Source organism: Sphaerodactylus townsendi, linkage group LG09, assembly GCF_021028975.2.
Source record: "Sphaerodactylus townsendi isolate TG3544 linkage group LG09, MPM_Stown_v2.3, whole genome shotgun sequence".
NCBI lineage: Eukaryota > Metazoa > Chordata > Lepidosauria > Squamata > Sphaerodactylidae > Sphaerodactylus > Sphaerodactylus townsendi.
In genome coordinates, this window is record NC_059433.1 from 41,404,594 (window position 1) to 41,421,668 (window position 17,075).

The 17,075-nt window shown below is 39.2% G+C and overlaps 1 protein-coding gene across 3 annotated transcripts in view; it reads right to left on the reverse strand.

Moving 5' to 3' along the window:
- RAB31 (RAB31, member RAS oncogene family) overlaps positions 1-17,075 on the reverse strand; it is a 49,216-nt gene that overhangs the window by 21,001 nt on the left and 11,140 nt on the right. For all 3 annotated transcript variants that reach the window (XM_048507862.1, XM_048507863.1, XM_048507861.1), the window contains exon 2: positions 2,182-2,261. In XM_048507862.1, the coding sequence (XP_048363819.1) occupies positions 2,182-2,261 (80 nt within the window). The remainder of the gene's footprint in view (positions 1-2,181; positions 2,262-17,075) is intronic.

The following is a 17,075-nucleotide window of genomic DNA, read 5'->3' on the forward strand; positions in this document are numbered from 1 at the left end:
CATCTAGGTGAGGGCATCTCAATGTCCTGGTCTACATTTAATTACAAACATTTTTTATACAATTAATTTACTTTCCACTAGAAATCCACCAGTCATGTACAGCTGAGTATCTCTTCCATGCCTACCCATTTCTCTATTGCAAGAAAACATCTTCTTAGTGAATACATGCCTGTGTTGAGGACAAATGGTTTTTTTTTCTTTTTAAGGAACTGTAAATGGGTAGAACAGAACAGCAACAGCAATCTTTTCAGGACTGTCAGCAGAAGGGAGCTGCTATGTCTTAACTGTTACTGAGGGAGGAAAATGATAGAGTGGTGTGGGTTTTCCTGCTACAGTCACAATGCACTGAAGTTCTGAGATGCAAATTTCTCCCTGACATGCAATTATTAAAGGTGCAGGAGCCCCATTTGAGGCAGGAATTGACAATGGTAGGAAAGGCTGCTCTTACTTTGCAGTTTAAACATTATTTTTTAAATAAACAGTAAAAAAGCACAAACCTTTCTTCCTGCTCCTACAAGATGAAACCTGCCCTCCTTCAAGACCATTGAACCACATTTCAGACCAATTATTTACATTATTTACATTCTGACTCACAGAACTGACCCACATTTCAAACTACTTATTTGCATGTGGGGCAGGGAGGGGGGGCCGAGACTGATTGTGAAAGGCAAGGTGCTCTTATGTTTCCATTACATGACATGGCTGCTAAACACAGAGATGCATCCACACAACACTGGATACTGAGGAGAATAAGAGGAGGAGTTTAGATTTATACACAGCTTCTCTCTCCAGTAAGGAGTCTCAAAGCGGCTTATAAACTCCTTCCCTTCCTCTCTCCACAACAGATACCTTCTGAGGTAGGTGGGGCTGAGAGAGTTCTGGGAGAACTGTGACTAGCCCAAGATCACCCAGCAGGCTTACTGTGTAGGAGTAGGGAAATAAATTCAGTTAACCAAATAAGACTCCACCCCTCATGTGGAGGAGTAGGATATCAAACCTGATTCTCTATACTAGAGTCTATTGCTCTTAACCACTACACCGCACTGGCTCTTAGCCTCTAAGTGCATCTAATAATTGTGATTATTAGACTATAGCAATAATTCAGGATGATCCAGTTGCAGGTGGCTGATAGAGTACAACAACAGTGCAATATCCATTATCCATGATATGCAATATCCATGACGTGAGGATGTAGAAAAGGGACCCCATCTTTAAAAAAAATTTCAGGAGGCATTGCAAACTATTTTTATTTTCCAGGGCCTTTTAACAGGACAAAGGCTTCTTCCGCACATGCAGAATAACACTTTCAATCCACTTTCAATGAACTTTGAAGGTGAATTTTACTGTGTAGAATGGCAAAATACACTTTCAAACAATTGTGAAAGTGGATTGAATGTGTATTAATCTGCATGTATGGAAGTGACCGAAGACTACATCTTTTGTGGAAAGTGGGCTTTTGGGGTTTTATTTTGTACATTTTAAACTGGGATATAAACATTTTAACTAATAAAGGTACAATGATAGGTTAGCTGTTCCAGAAAGGAAGGACTGTGTGTGTGTTTTTAAAATGAACAATTAAACAATATGTGATGCTAATGAGAATCTATTTATAGAGAGATTTGTGAAAGAAATTTCAGAGACTTGCCTCCAATCCAAAGTTCTCATATTTCATTTTTGTTTTCATTTTCTTTCTTTTTGGGGGGAGATATATCTACAACAGCACGTGGGGCTCTTGTGGTACTAACCAATGAAGCAATACTAAGAAATGTACAACTATTCAGTGAAGAATTCATAAACTGACAGAAATTTGGGGGAGGGATGGACAAAATAGGACTGGTAAGAACAGATGGTTATTCCTGAAATCTTACCTTAAAAGTTTATTTTTAAATCTTATCTTAAAGTTTATTTTTTTAAAAAATAAACATTATTTAAAACGTGCACCCCCAAAAGAGAAGGAAATAACGTGTTGCTCATGACTGATGAGAGGCACAGAATGAAAAGTGGTTTTAGATCGGCATTAGCTAAAAATGAAGTTAATAGGCTTACTCAATAATATTATACAACTGTGAACACAAGCATGACTGTGTTTAAAGAGTTCTTCCAGTACCATGAAGTGCAAAGGAATGTTAATAATGTTTATTTAGTTTGATATACACTTTTTAAAAAGTACACAATACTTACCCAATAGTAGGACTAATATTGTGATCAAAATGATCCTGAACAAATCGGCAAACTATACTTGACTTGCCCACGCCAGTATCCTGTATATTAAGAACAGAAGAACAAATATTTTTGAAAATCTGGTAGAAGTTGAAATGACAAATGTACTCAATGCTCAATAACAACAAATGCTCACTGTTCAATAAAGATCAACTCTAACACTGTGATGGTATTTCAAACTATTCCAGTATGCTCCAGTCAGTAATTGCTAACCTGGATAGCCCGGGCTAGTTCAATCTCATCAGATCTTGGAAGTCACACAGGGTCAGCCCTGCTCAGTATTTGAACCAAGGAATACCAGAGTCTCTATGCAGGCAGGCAATGGCAAACCACCTCTGAATGTCTCTAACCTTGAAAAATCTACTGTGTTGCCATAAATTGACTGCAAATTGACAGTTTTAAAAAATTGTGGCAGAATGCTACCGATTCTATTTCCAAATTTTACCTCACCTACTGATTTTATCTGAGCTGTTGCAAATCCCAGAGCAGCACAACAAAGTCTAGAAAGTCTTTTCCTGCCACATTTGGATAGGAAATCATTATTCTTGCTGCAAACAGCCTGAATATGAACATCTCTCAGGGTTAAAAGATATGCATTTCCCCTTTTGTGGTCAAATAGTTTCCTGTTCAGCTTTAAAAATCAAAAATGCTCCAAGCAACCTGATACGATATCTCTGGTTCATAAAGATCCGCGCGCACCACTCACTGCAATCCATAAATGGAAAGAAAATTGCTTCTCAGATGCTAGGCATATTGGTCATTTCAACAGGACTAATTGTGTTAAGTTTGTTACAACTTGCAGAGAGCTTACAGTGGCATTCTAAGACTTATAAGGGTGTCAAAATCTGGGGAAATCAGTGGACTTAAAAGGATAGCATAGCACTTTTAAAGGGAGATTTATTATGGAATAAACTTTTATTATGAGATACATGAACAAAATACTCAGCTGGCAGACACTGCAGTATTCAGAAATAACATTTCAGCCTCTCAGGACATATTCTAACTGGCCTGACATTTCCACTGTTCAAAGGAAAATTCCAATGTGAAATTATTAAATTAGAATTAATCAAAAAATGTATTATATTTCCCAAGGATTGACTAGCCATTTTCTTATACATCACAGGTATCAATCAGTTTAGTAACAACAGGGGCACACATACTGCAAAATGGGGTTGTTTCTACCTGCACCAGTCTTCTGAGGGCACAGACCTCACACATACACACACCTGCCACGCCATCTATAAATATGCCCCAGAAATTCAAGGGACTTGAATTTTGTGAGAAACAGTATGGTGAACTGCAGCTTGAGTAAGAATTCTGCGGAAAACCCATTTTAAAAAACCCACTTTGAATGAGACAAAGTTTTATCTGCTCATACAAGGGCACTTTTGAATCCAACCCTATGTCACCAGTTACCATAGTCACGATACACTGTGTAACCTGCTCACTGTAAATGGTCACTGGATATCTTGAATACATATGAATTTAATACAATAATGTTTCATTTGGTAGTTCTTACATTTCACAGTCTTGGGACAGCAGAGATTTTTGTCTACCACATACCTACATGTATGGTTCCCCACTTCGTTTCATCTGATGAAACTGGTTCCAGTCTATTTCATCTGATGAAACTGGTTCCAGCATATGCCTACAGAATCTTATGCTAAAATAAATCTGTTGGACTATAACATACTAGTAAAGCTCAATACCTTTTTAACAGTTATTGGTCTTTGAGTAACTATGCATTTACTCAAGTCATCTGAAGCCCGTGAAATTTGCTCTTCATAATTTTATCCTGTTGCTTAATGGTTAGAATTCTGCAGCCACAGCACAGTCAATTACTGATTTCATTGTGGAAATGGTGAAGAATTTATTTATAAGCTTGGTGAGCTTGACTTCTCTCTCTTTTTTTCAAACATATGTTTTTAATTCTTTCAGACATAGCTGAAAACTTTGATAATAGGAAAATTAAACCCCCAAGTTCAGAAAGAAGAACTGACAAACCTGCAAAATCTATGCAGTTTTGCTTATAATTCAGTAGTAAACTTGGCTGAAACCTGCACTTTCAGATCCTCAAATAATGACAGATACTAAAAGGGGAGTATTTCTTCCTTTACACATCTATTTTAGGAACAGCTGGACAGCCTTTAGTCATTTGAGGATTTCAAAAGTCAGCTAAGCAGAGCATCTCTAAAAAGTCTCAACTTCTGCATTATAAGAGAATAAGCCCGCAAAAGAACTGAGAAGGCTTCTTAAAACCATCTGATGCCCACAACTCCCCCCCCCCCCGAACTTATATATAACAACTGGACAAATGAATATCCCTGGAATCAGTTTCAGGAGGGTAGCCATGTTGGTCTTCAAGGAGCAAAACTCTCTGGGAACTTTGACTCTTGCAAGCAGAGGCGAACTGGGGGTAAATGGCGCTGCCACCCCGCCCCCCATGGCTGGGGGCAGGGTAGGGCTCTGCCACCCCTCACTGCTGCCCCCCACCTGGAGGCTCCCCCCGGGCTCCTAGCCGGCAGCTGGCAGTCCCTTCTGCCCTCCCCTCCAGAAGTCCTGTTGCCTCGTTGTCTTCGAGCGCCCTTGACCCTGCCCATGTCATTATCAACATGGGCAGGGTTGAGGGTTCCTGGCTCCACCCCACCCCTGCTGCCATCTCCCTGGTCATGCGGGGGACAATTTTGCGCCCCCCACATGACCAGAAGAGTGGCACCCTAGGCAAATATGCCACAGCTTGCAAGATAATACCCAGAGAAGCTTGTTAGTCTCTAAGGTGCTACTGGGCCTGAATCCATCCCTGGAATTAGAGAAGCAAGTTTCACTCCTAATCTACATGCAACTATAACTTTGTATGTGCACATGTTACAATAATGTGTAACCATGTACATACACATGGTTCACTCTACACAACCAAGAGCTAAGTTTTATCCAGGTAGGTTAGGGACCAAGCTTGCCATCTTAAATTTTTGCTTTCATAAGCCTAATACAGTAGTTAGCACTCAGCCAACAATGTACTAGTACCTTTTAAAGGAACAAAACACCTATTTCTCTTTGTATAAAATGTCATCCTTTTTACTATGGCCAGGTTACAAGCAAGTAACACAGAAAGACCCAAGGGTTCAGGCATGCCTACTAGTGATCTATGAAATATGGTGGCTGTTGTTTGAGAAATGCAAGTTCACAGTTTCCTTAAATATCCAAAATTAATTTTAAGGTTCTTTAAATTCAAGCCCATATATCTGCCTGAGATGTATCATACATTTGATACTAAATTAAAGTTGCAATCCTAAGAACTCTTTCCTGGCAATAAACCTCAATAAATAATATTAGATTTACTTCTAAATTCACATGCTTAGAATTGCTCCCCTAACAGCCCAATCCAGAGAGGGCTGGCACTGCGAGGATGGTGCCACTCTGGCGCCACCCTGCCCTCTCCCAAAAATCTTTAAAACCATCCAAGAATCCCCCACACGGGATAACAGAAATATGACACAAAGAAGTGGTACATCTCCAACGCCTGCTCTCCCAGCACACGAGGGCTGAGCAGGCAGTGGAAGCCAAGGTTGGCTCCACCCCCAGGCTCACCCCTGGCCATGTGGGGCAGCTTTTTGTGCCAGTGGGTCTGGAGACAAGTGACAGCTTCCAGGTCAGGTGCACCAGAGCTGAATGACACCTGGCAAAGTTGCCCCTCTGCCGGCACATTTGGCCCTTGCACCAGCAGGGTGAGCACCCATGCCAGTGCAGGGTTGCGCCAGCTCCAGGGAGGGGTCCAGCTCCCCACTCTGGATTGGGCTGCCCATCTACTTATAAAGTCAAGAGAAATTATTTTAGAAATATTTGGCAGATGAGTTTGAAGATCCCAGATCAGTGTATCAGAAACTTGATGATGTGGTAAAACAGCTCCCTGACCTCATTCTGCCACAAGGAATGTGCAATTTACTCAGCTGGCCCAAGTCTCTAGTAAATGGCAAGTTCACTTCTCCAGGTATATTCTGCGAACATATCCCATGCACATAGAATTCTATTTCACTATCACTAACATGCTGAGAAGCATACTTGCCTAGCAACTCATAACCAAGACCCTTTATTTCTGTCTCATAAGAGATTCTTCTCCAAATTAAGAATCATCCTCCTACTTCAAACCACCATGGATGTATGAAAAAAACCCTTAGAAATATAATTATTCAGAGTCATTCAAACCTAGACTTCTTGATAAGTTAGGCTTTTATAAGGATGTGCAGGGACCAATCAATAACAACAATTTCAAAAAAGAGAAAAAATTAACTTCACTGCTACGAGAAGTCAACAAGAAGAGCAAAGAACCGCACCAGTTGGAGCAAAGAAAAAACAATGGTGCAGTGGGAAGACAATTTTAATCCAATTTTAATATTTTCACACTGAGCTTAAGGGGATCTATGGATGTGTCAAAAAAACTAATAAGATCTAATATGTGTATTAAATAGGTTTTGAATTGAGTAGCTCTCATTTATGCATATGCCTACAATAATTGTTAAAACATAATTCTAAATTCCTAACAATATTTTTGGTGGCTCTTGATAATTAAGTGTTCTTTGAACAGGCTCAGAAGTTCTATCTTTAAAAACATGTTTTATTATTGTTTTGATTCATTTTAAGAAAAACAGTTAAAAGATATACAAACCTTTTTGGGATTTTTTTCATTTATTTTGCTTTTGTCATCTCTTAGTATAAGTCATCAGTTACAAAAAGACAATGTATACAGCTGAGCAGAATTGACTAACGAAGTCTCAGCAATGTCTGAGCAAAAAAATATAAAATAGCTAATACATGCATTCTCTCACCTTAGGTAAATTGTCCCTTATGAGGGCGATTTAGGAAGCAGACAGAATAACTTTACTCCAGGTTTCTTGTTTGGGCTGTGGCCATGTACTTTTGTGCACCATCTTGTGCACCATCCTTCTCACTGACCATGTACTCAGATCTGATCTACATGTCTGTCTCTGTGTATGTGCCAGTGAGTTTCCCCCTCAGAACTGTCTGAGATTCACTTATATAGCCCAACAAGCCTTTCATAAATATGTCCAGAAATATAGGAGAACAGCTTGCTGGCTTGACTGAAAAGTACTTTTGGAAGGCAGAAACAAGGGTGGACTGGCTTTTCAGGTAAACATGTAAAATAGGGTGTCTACAGACTCCAAATAGAGTAGCCATGGAGATGGTTAATGGTATTATGAAAAAACGTGTAGTTCCTATTTTTAGAATGGACTTGCACAGCTTTCATACATCATTAAGAAAATATCTGAGTACAGATAACTTTGCATTGTGTTTGAACTTACAAGATAATTAGCTACCCAACAATGTGAGCTTTTTCAGCCGAGACAGATAACTAATGTCAGAAGATGATTTTAAAAACTTCTAAATATAGGAAATGGAACTGATCTAAGGCATCATCTTTGAAGAAATGCTCCCATAACCTTCTTATTTTTATAAGAAATAAGCCCAAGTAATTGCTCTCCTTTATCTATGCAAAATGAATGGATGGGATTATCAGATTATTTTAAATTAGTCTATTAGTTCTCCCCTTCCTCCCCTCTTCCCCTTCCTTTTCTTCTCCTCCCCTTTTTCCTTCTCTCCCTTTTCCCCTTCCCTCTTAAACTAAATAAAGATTGGTGAGTGGGTGAAAAGGATAAAAGAAAGAGGAAATCATATGGAAAGAAGGATATGGGGAAAGTGAGGTGCCCCCCACAAGTCCCCCACTGAGCAACTGGTGTTAGCCTTGCACTATAGCAGCCATCGCACACATGGACCATAGTCGTCTCACATAAAGGATATCAGAGGGAGAAATGGCTGAGAAATTGAAAACCCAAAGGCAGGTAAAAGGTAGGTTGGTCTGCGCGTGGGAAGCAGAGAAAGAGGCAAAAAAGAGGAGAGGCTATGGACACTTAATGAAGGGAAAGAGAAAACAGAAAGAGTGAGAAAAAGGAGATGCCTTCTGCAAGTCCATGCAGGTTCCCTATTTGTTTTCTTTCAGTCTCTTATAGAATTAAGATACATTTTCATTGGGATAAGATTTGGCTTGTGTCAGAAATTTCCAAGTGCCAGGATGTAAAATATTAAATATCCTGATCATATTTATAGGCAAGTTTAGTAGAAATCGATAGCACTAATTCCAATTAAAAAAATTGTTGTGATGTAAACTTTAAAAATGCAATTCAAGCTGAGAAGCTGTGGAAAATATCCCTTGTGTACTCTGGATAGTGTAATGCTTTCCAGGTCATGAGCCTTTATTCCTCTGTTTTTTTCTCATCTTGCCACTAGGGGAAGACTGTACACAAGATTGGTTATAGCACAAATTCAGATAGCACTTCTCCTGATCAATTAAAAACTGAAACCAGTACTTTACTCATATTAATCTAAAAGTAACATTACACCCATACACCCAGAAATATGGTACAACATCTCTAGCAGTACGTAACAGAAACTTAGAGCTGCAGTGGTTGAGGCATTCCTGCACCATCATGAAAATTACCAAAGTGTCAAACCTGAAATAAAGTCCTATTTAACTCAGTGATTCTTCCCTTCAAGGAAACATGTTGTATAGGATCAGCTTGCTGGTGACCACATGCAGGTTATTCTTTCTAGTATTAAATAAAAAATGAAACAAAATGTTCCCAGTATGCCCTGAGACTTATTTTAAAATGCTAGGTGTATTTACAATACCACAAGAAATTAGAATAACAAAAAAAAGTCAAACTACCGATCCTTGAACAGCTGACTTTGTCAATCTGACCCCAAGCCTACTGTTTGAGCTAAGCCTCAGGGGAACAGCACTAAGTTCTAAATTCTACCATGGAAGCTGGCATCTGGATTCAGGAATTTGTCTGATCATAAAACAATGAATCAATTAAATTAAAATGAGTCAGTACTACATTACTAACACCCAAATATGAACATCTAAGCCAATTTTTAAAACACTGAAATAGACAAGAACACATTCCCCGTAAGTCACAAGGATAGGTAGCCACCATATTGATGCAACTCTGACAGAAGCTCTCCTAGGTGGTTCTAAGTTCCGCTCAGTGTTAGCAACGTTCTGCACAGTGCTGGAGAAGGACGATTGGACAAGAATGGTGTTTTTTAAATTTGAGGGGAGTTTTAAGGTGAAAATACTGATGCCTCTCTCTAGTTCTTTGACTTCTACTAGACATTACACTGTGATTCAACTGGATTATACCTGGAATATTAGAATTAGTTTACTATTTGAACATTACAAGTTCACATGTCTTCAAGACCAATATAATGCACAAGATTATTGTATTGATCTTGGTCTCATCATATATGTTTTATAGCTGTGTGTTTTTAATATTTTGATGTATATAAAATGTTTATTTTAATTGTTCTTCATACAGTGGAAATTGGCTGGTCTTTAGGCCAAACTGTAGTTTCATATTTACCGGTAACTGCACCAGTAAGATCTCTATTAATTTTGACATATAAAAACTCATAGTACTTGGGAAAACAGTTGAATTATATAGTCTCTAGTTTATTAAATTGTTACTTAGCTGGAAACACACAACAATCCAAGATCCTCTTGGATCTTTCTCTATTTCAATTTCCCAATGAAAGAATTACTTTCAATTGCCAATTAAAAAAACAACTCAAAAGGACCCTTGTGGCATATAGGGGGGACTGCCAATTCCACTGTATTCCACAGGGACGAAAATGGAAGGCACTACTATACAGAAGGTAAATCTTGCTGATAGTTGTCTGATGCACTATAAATGCTCTCTTATCAAAGTTTAATGTTCCATAGTGCACAGAACAATGGTTTTGATGACGATAGTGCTTAAAAAAGATCCTTCAATGCTTTTAGAGAATCGGAAGGAGTGGGAAAAAACTAGGTAGGCACTAGGACCATAGCAGACCATTCCACTACAAGAAAGGTTCAGGAACAAGTGGCAGATTAATTCAGACACCTCCTGAGATCTTTTGATGAGACAGAGCATAGTGAATGCATAGAGTTTGAGAGACATGCTTTGGCAAGTATTTAAAAAATGGATTAGAACTATAACATAATAGAACGTTGCTTTTATAAAGTACTATGATTGTAGTTTATTGCTTATTGTATGTTTCACTTTGTGTCTTCTGCAAGGTCTGCTACACATTCTGCATTAAGGTTTGTAATATTTTTTTTTGCTTATGCATTTAACTGTATTGTTTCCAGCTCCTTAATCCTAGTCCTACCGTACTAGATGCCCTGTGTTGTCTGTCTGGATTTTTAAAAAAATATTTTGCAATCTGCCTTTAATCTCAGCTACAAAGGCAAACTAAAATAATCAATAAAATAGATAATAATAAATAAAGTAAAAATTAAAAATAAATCAAATGAAATTATTTGTAATTTGGCAGCTAGTGAAAATGGAGCAACCTTTGTAATGGAGGAAAATGCCTTGAAGGGATCCTTTCCTCCAACACATAAAGAAACCTTTCCCCTTACTGCCAGCATTGAGATAAAGAGAGCTTTTAATCATCTCCCAGCTGATCACACACCGCAAGCTCTGCCAATTTTTCCATTTCTTACTAGTCATGTTCCTAAAGTTCTGTTATGCTTCTTGGAGAGCATTTTAACCTGGCTGTCAATTAATACAAATTATATAATGCTTTAGGGAGGGATTATAGAGCCTCTGGCTAGTTGCTAGAATTAATTTCTTTTTACTCAAATCATTCAAATGTGGCTTATGAGAACAAAACACTGGGCAGCTCTATTCACAGCAAACACACTGGTTTCATTTTTGTGTTTTAATGTTGGCAGTGATCATAAATTTAGTCTATTCACATTGACCACAGCCCTCTAAAAGGACATGAAGTAATGAAACTTCGGGTGACCATATATTATTAACCAGGGAAGTTTGTGCAAGCAAGAGGAAATGTCAAGATACGGTTAGAGAAAAGCAACGCTGGATTTTAAAATTTCACAACCATCAACAGTCCAAAGTTCCAAACTGTTCCAAATAACAGCCATATCATTATAATCGTTCTCATAGGAGCTGCTTGACCCAGGTCCAAAGTGGCGATTTTCCTCCTTCCCCACAGCATCATGGCACTTCTATGTATTATTCAGATTTTCCTTCACTATTCAGCAACCTTCCTGAAACCTGCTTTGCTGCAAAGTTCAGGGAAAGATTGCAGCAAAGTATTGATAATTTATGTGTGTGTAGGAAAGTCCAGATGTTTTTGATCCTGCCTACAGAGCAGCCATTTCTCCTTCAACAATTCCCACAACAGCCCCCCTGTAAGCCACTAGGGGGCTTTTTGAGGTTTTAAATAAATTGGCTACTGGCATATCTATATGCTATATTGGTATATCTAAGGCTTTTCCTCCACAGCACATATAAAACATCTTGTAAACATTATAAAAAGAACCATTTTGGCTTTTTTTTCCTGCATAGTGAGGGAAAATAAAACATTTTCGGCAACAACGGTTCTTTCCTTTTTTATTCACTGAGCGTTGTCTTCAAGCTACAGAGATATGAGGATTCGAAATCTACACATATTGCTGATTCTTGAATCATGTCTCTGTAGCTTCAAAGATAACTCACAGAAAATTTGTTTTAAAAATATGTTTGCATAATTGGCAGGCAATACTGAGTTTATTCATGTACTTAAATCATTGAAATGGTGGGCAGCCATGATACCAGATGAGGAAACATCCATGGAAAACATTCAGCAAATAGAAGACAGCACAGCGAATCCAGAAGCAGCAGAAAATGGCAGGTACAAGAGGTGGAGAAAATGAAAGTGAGAGCTAACTGGGGGGGGGGGTGTAAAACATTTCCTGTTCTCTGCACAGCAAGCAGGAAATGTCTTGAAACCACCTTGGGCGGGAAATGTTGCTAGTTTAGCGTTTTCAAAAAAACCCATTTTGGTCTAAAATGGACCATTTTCAAGAAGTTCGGGGGGGAAAGCTGTGTGGAGTTCCTCCTGAAAACACTTTTTTCCCATCCTGAAAATGTTTCATTTGCGCTGTGCAGAAAAACCTAGTACTGGCTTTTTTAAAATGCAGAAGCCCCCGTCCATAGTTCGTGGGGGAAACAGCTGTCATGGTGACTGAGGTGGGGGAAAGGAAGGAAAAGCTGCCATCGGAAAGCCCCGTCGCTGTTGTGCTGCATTACAGGACTTCCGTTTGGAAGTGTTGCCCCGTGAAAGTGTTTGTATCTGACTGTGGAAGATTAAAAACAGCCAGTGCCTTTAGTACAGTATATGTATCAGAAGGAATTTCAGTTGGAATTCCAATTCTTTGCTTCCATGGTAAAAAACAAATTTTTTCCCATCTGGTATTACTTGAGTTAGAAAAAAAGGAAGAAGAAGAATAAAGGTATGTATTATGAGACTATTTTTTCCACAACCCTGGACTTGGAGCTGTACATAACAGACATATCTCTGTAACAGCTATTCATTAGCAGGAAAATGAACGCTGGAGAGGGTATAATCAACATTTTAACCTCATGTAGCAACCTCTACATGCTTAGCACATTTCCATTTTTAAACAATGCTACCAGGACAGAATTATTCCCATACCACAAGACAGTTCCTTTTCCATTTTGCCTCCCCTAACAGAGTTGGCATTTACAGATAAATATTCCGGTGGGCGGTTTGATTACTACCTGGTAAAATAAGTTCTGGTTGTTCAGCTGGGTCTAGGCAATTTTTCCACCTATGCTGATTCATCATTTCAACTTTAATCTGTTCTCCCTAAAATATGGGCAGCACTCTAACAGGGAAGGGATTCTGTGATAATAGCAGCAGCTGTATGCTATAAGCTATAATAAGTAATGAACTGTAACAAAATGAATTGAAGTTTAGCAAAGTAGCAGGCTAAACAGCTGCAGCAAAACAAAAAGAAAAACCTGATTCTAGTAGTTTTAAAACCAGCTAAGTTGGGATGCTATTTCAGTGGTGCTGGTGACGTTCTGAATCTGTAAAACAGACTTTGCCTTTCCCCTGTATGAGCTACAAAAATGGCACTGTTAGAAAAGTACTTGTTCCTTCTGGCACCAGTCCTGGGATTTAATGCTATGCACAATTTTAAAGGCATTTACTTTTTGGTAATCATATATAGACTAGGGCTTCAAGGAATATGTTCACATGGAACATATGGAAAAGGGGAGTAAGTGGCTGCTTGAAGCTTTTAATGAAGGTTATCACACTTATTTACAATAGTTGTGACTATTTTTTTTATTATACAGCCTGCATTTCTGATGTGCCCCAGTTATAGGTAGTTATTTTCATACTTGCCTAATGTGGGACAGAATTATGTCCATAATATTCATTAATGTTATGCATATGATTAGAATACAAAACTATTTATAAGAGATAGAACACACATTTTTAAAATCTTAAATATGAATAAACGACAGCTAAGAAATAAGCTTGTTCCAAAGCATTTTTTCTTAGTCAGCATAATGACAGGATGTTGCTGATCTCATTGCAAGTCCTTAGATAACCTTAACTTTTGTTGTTATCCACAATAATACTACCAAAGTCTGATTATTCATTTGCAAGATATCTTTGTGGCTATGAAATCTGCTTGTGGAAGCTTTAAATTCTCTCAGAATGCTCTCTTTTTTTAATGTCTATGATAGTACTATATTCAGATCCCACTAATTACATTTCCACTTGAGGTCCAGAGGACAAAAACTATGCTCAAATGAACACTTCCTTCCATGTAACCCACATTGATGACATTCTAGCCTATAAACATTCCTAGTAATCAGGAAGAGGTTTTTCCCTGCTAAATGCTTCATTTGCTAATTAGCACATAAGGCATTACAAAGTTACTGACTGACACTTAAAAGTAATGCATGTGAAAACAAACACAATCTTAAGAGCCCCTTGGGGATGGGGCGGTTTATAAATCGGAATAAATAAATAAATAAATAAATAAATAAATAAATAAATAAATAAATAAATAAATAAATAAAAGATACTACGGAAGCTATTACTTCCCCATTACAAGGATGCGAAATCCAGGTTCCATCAAATGGATGCATGTGACTTGCATGATGTGTTATAGGCTTCACATTATTATTAGTGACATCATGAAATAAATAACCTGTCTGTTAGGCGAGTGCACATAGACATGACATAGTCCCTAATTTGAAGTGTAATCCTAGAGACAGTTATTCTAGCCCAGGGGTCTACAACCTGGCCATGGTGACAGGGGCTGATGGGAATTGTAGTTTATGAACATCTGGAGAGCCGCAGGTTGCAGACCCCTGTTCTAGCCTAAACCCATTCATTTCAATGGACTCAGACAGGAGTAACTCCGCATGGGATCCCACTGTTAGTTACCTTACGATGTATAACAGACAGACCAAAAAAAGAGAGAGAAAAGTAGCAAAAGCTAACAAGCCACTGTGATGGGGTAACAGAGTTAAGTAGCAAGGAAGAAGGAGACACTTTTTTCATAATACCATAGCTATTACAAGCAATGATATTTATATGATCAAGCACCCCGTAGTTTAACTATGGGAGCATACAGAGACTGTGTATGAAATGTTAAATGTGTATCAAATGCTAAATAAAAGTGTGTATTTAATTAAGTCTGCTCATTGTAATTCAAATTCTGTTTGCGTCTATACAAATCTGGTTTTATGGTCTATGGCTGTGACTCAGCATTCTCTGGCAAAAAAAAATCAATAAATAATGTTTTCCCTCTCCTTTAGTGAGGTGTGAGCCATGGTACTCTGCATCTGTGATCTGTGTGGGTGCTTTAATTCTAGTGTAGACCTTTTCATCACCTTAAAAAGATACATGCAGAAACCAAGACAGCTCCTGTGTACAGATTAAGGTTGACAGCTCTGGATTCTCCCTCTCACCCCACCTGCTTTATCTCCTCCCATAAACCTCAAACTCTACCCAATTTTTTAAAGTTACTGTGTGTCTGAAGAATTCTGGATTTATAGGAAATGAATTATTGCCCTCTCAAGAAAAGCTGAGGAAAAGGACTGTTTCACTGCCTCAGTTGTTAGTAGAAGCCAGAACTCTGCATCTGAATGCCAGCATAAGGGCCTACTAGAATATATGTGTATAATTACATACAGAGCACCAAGGCGACTGACTGGTGTCGAACTAGGCATGGGGAAAGTTGGGTTCACCTCCCCAAAACCATGAACCCCAGTGGACAGACCTTGAGCCAGTCTCCCTCTCAACCTCTCAGAATTGTTAGGAGGATACAAAAAGTACAAGAGAGCCATGTATACCTAGAACTCCTTTGAAGAAAGAGCAGGATAAAATGCAAACATATTAATAAAGCATATGATTAATTTTTTCCCAGTGAAATCATCTTGATTTAAATGCCTTCTTTTGAACCGAATCGTGAACCTCTAAAATGCAATCTATATATAAATGGAACCATGTGTTTGTTGCTTCGAGAATAACCCCACACCTGCTGGCCCAAATGCTCTGAAAATTTCACAGACCCTTACTCATTCCCCCAACTGTGTTCTTACGTACCTCCCACTGTCAGACAACACACCTGAGCCAGGTAAAACATCCTTTTCCTGACGCATCAGGCCATGAAGCTGCCTGTGTGTAACTGTCACCCTTAGAATGTTCGTGCCCTTAGAATGTTTGCTCCGATGGCCAGATATGAGCAGTGAAAACAGTACATGTCAGGAGCTGAAGGTATAACAGCTGCATGGCAAAACCCTTGATTGCCTTAATTGCCTGCTGAAGGACTAACTACAGTAACCTGTTGGCAGTCAGCCAAAGGGAATGACTAAGCATGATTGCATCAGCTATATATAAGAGTCATGTGACCTTTGACTGTACTAGCCATAGGCTAATTAATGTATTATAGTGTATATAAGTAAGCTAACTCAGTTAAGCGTGTTCCTTGCTGGGGACAGGACCTAAGCCGAAGGCTCTGTCCGTTTAAACTGTATATATTGTATCAATGCCAATACATCCTTTCTTTGAGTGAACTCCCTGGCTCCAGTGGTTATTGCCGCACTCTGTGTATGCTCAGTTGCGCCTACGCTGTCAACTCATGTCAGGTTATGGGCCCAGTTGCCGCAAGGCGTCGTACAACCCACTGGTGAGTAACATTGCCTAGTGGGCGGAGCGAAGAGTGTGGTGAAGTCATGACGGGTCCTACTCATGGGCTGCTGTTTGAAAGGCTCAATGAGTCCAATTACGTCTCATGGGTGGAGAAAATGAAATGCTTCCTCATCCGGGAAGGACTCTGGAAAGCTGCACAGAAAGCTCCAGATATGGACGATGATGATGAGGTGGAGGCTGATGAGAAAGCCAGAGCAGCCATTGTTCTAGCAGTGGAAAACAGCCAATTGGTGTTCCTGCGAGATAAAACAACAGCTTTGGGGTGTTGGACTGCCCTGAAAGAGTTGTACCAGAGGACAACAGCGGGCTCCAAGCTGATTCTGGTGCGTAGACTCTTTAATCTCAAGTTGCATGAAGGCAATGTGATTTCCCATCTGCAACAAATGAGAGCACTCTTTGCTGATTTGTCCGATAGAGGTTTGGCTTTTGATAATAATCTGCAAGCTTTGATTTTGCTCTCTTCTCTTGGCACACAATGGGACCCATTAGTGGATGGCTTACAAAGTGTGCCAGAGGATGATTTAACATTGGACTATGTGTCCGGGAGCTTTTGGAATGGAAGGGGCAAAGGGATTTACGTGCCTACCCTCAGCCTCCAGTGAACAACAGCATCAGCAAGGACCGAGGTGACAAGTCGGCAGAGGCAAATGCTGTTCTCAGATGTTACACCTGTGGAGCAACCAACCACCTAGCGAGGAATTGCCAGCGAGGGCGACAGCGACCTAGACGTCAGCAACAGGCTGTGCAGAGGA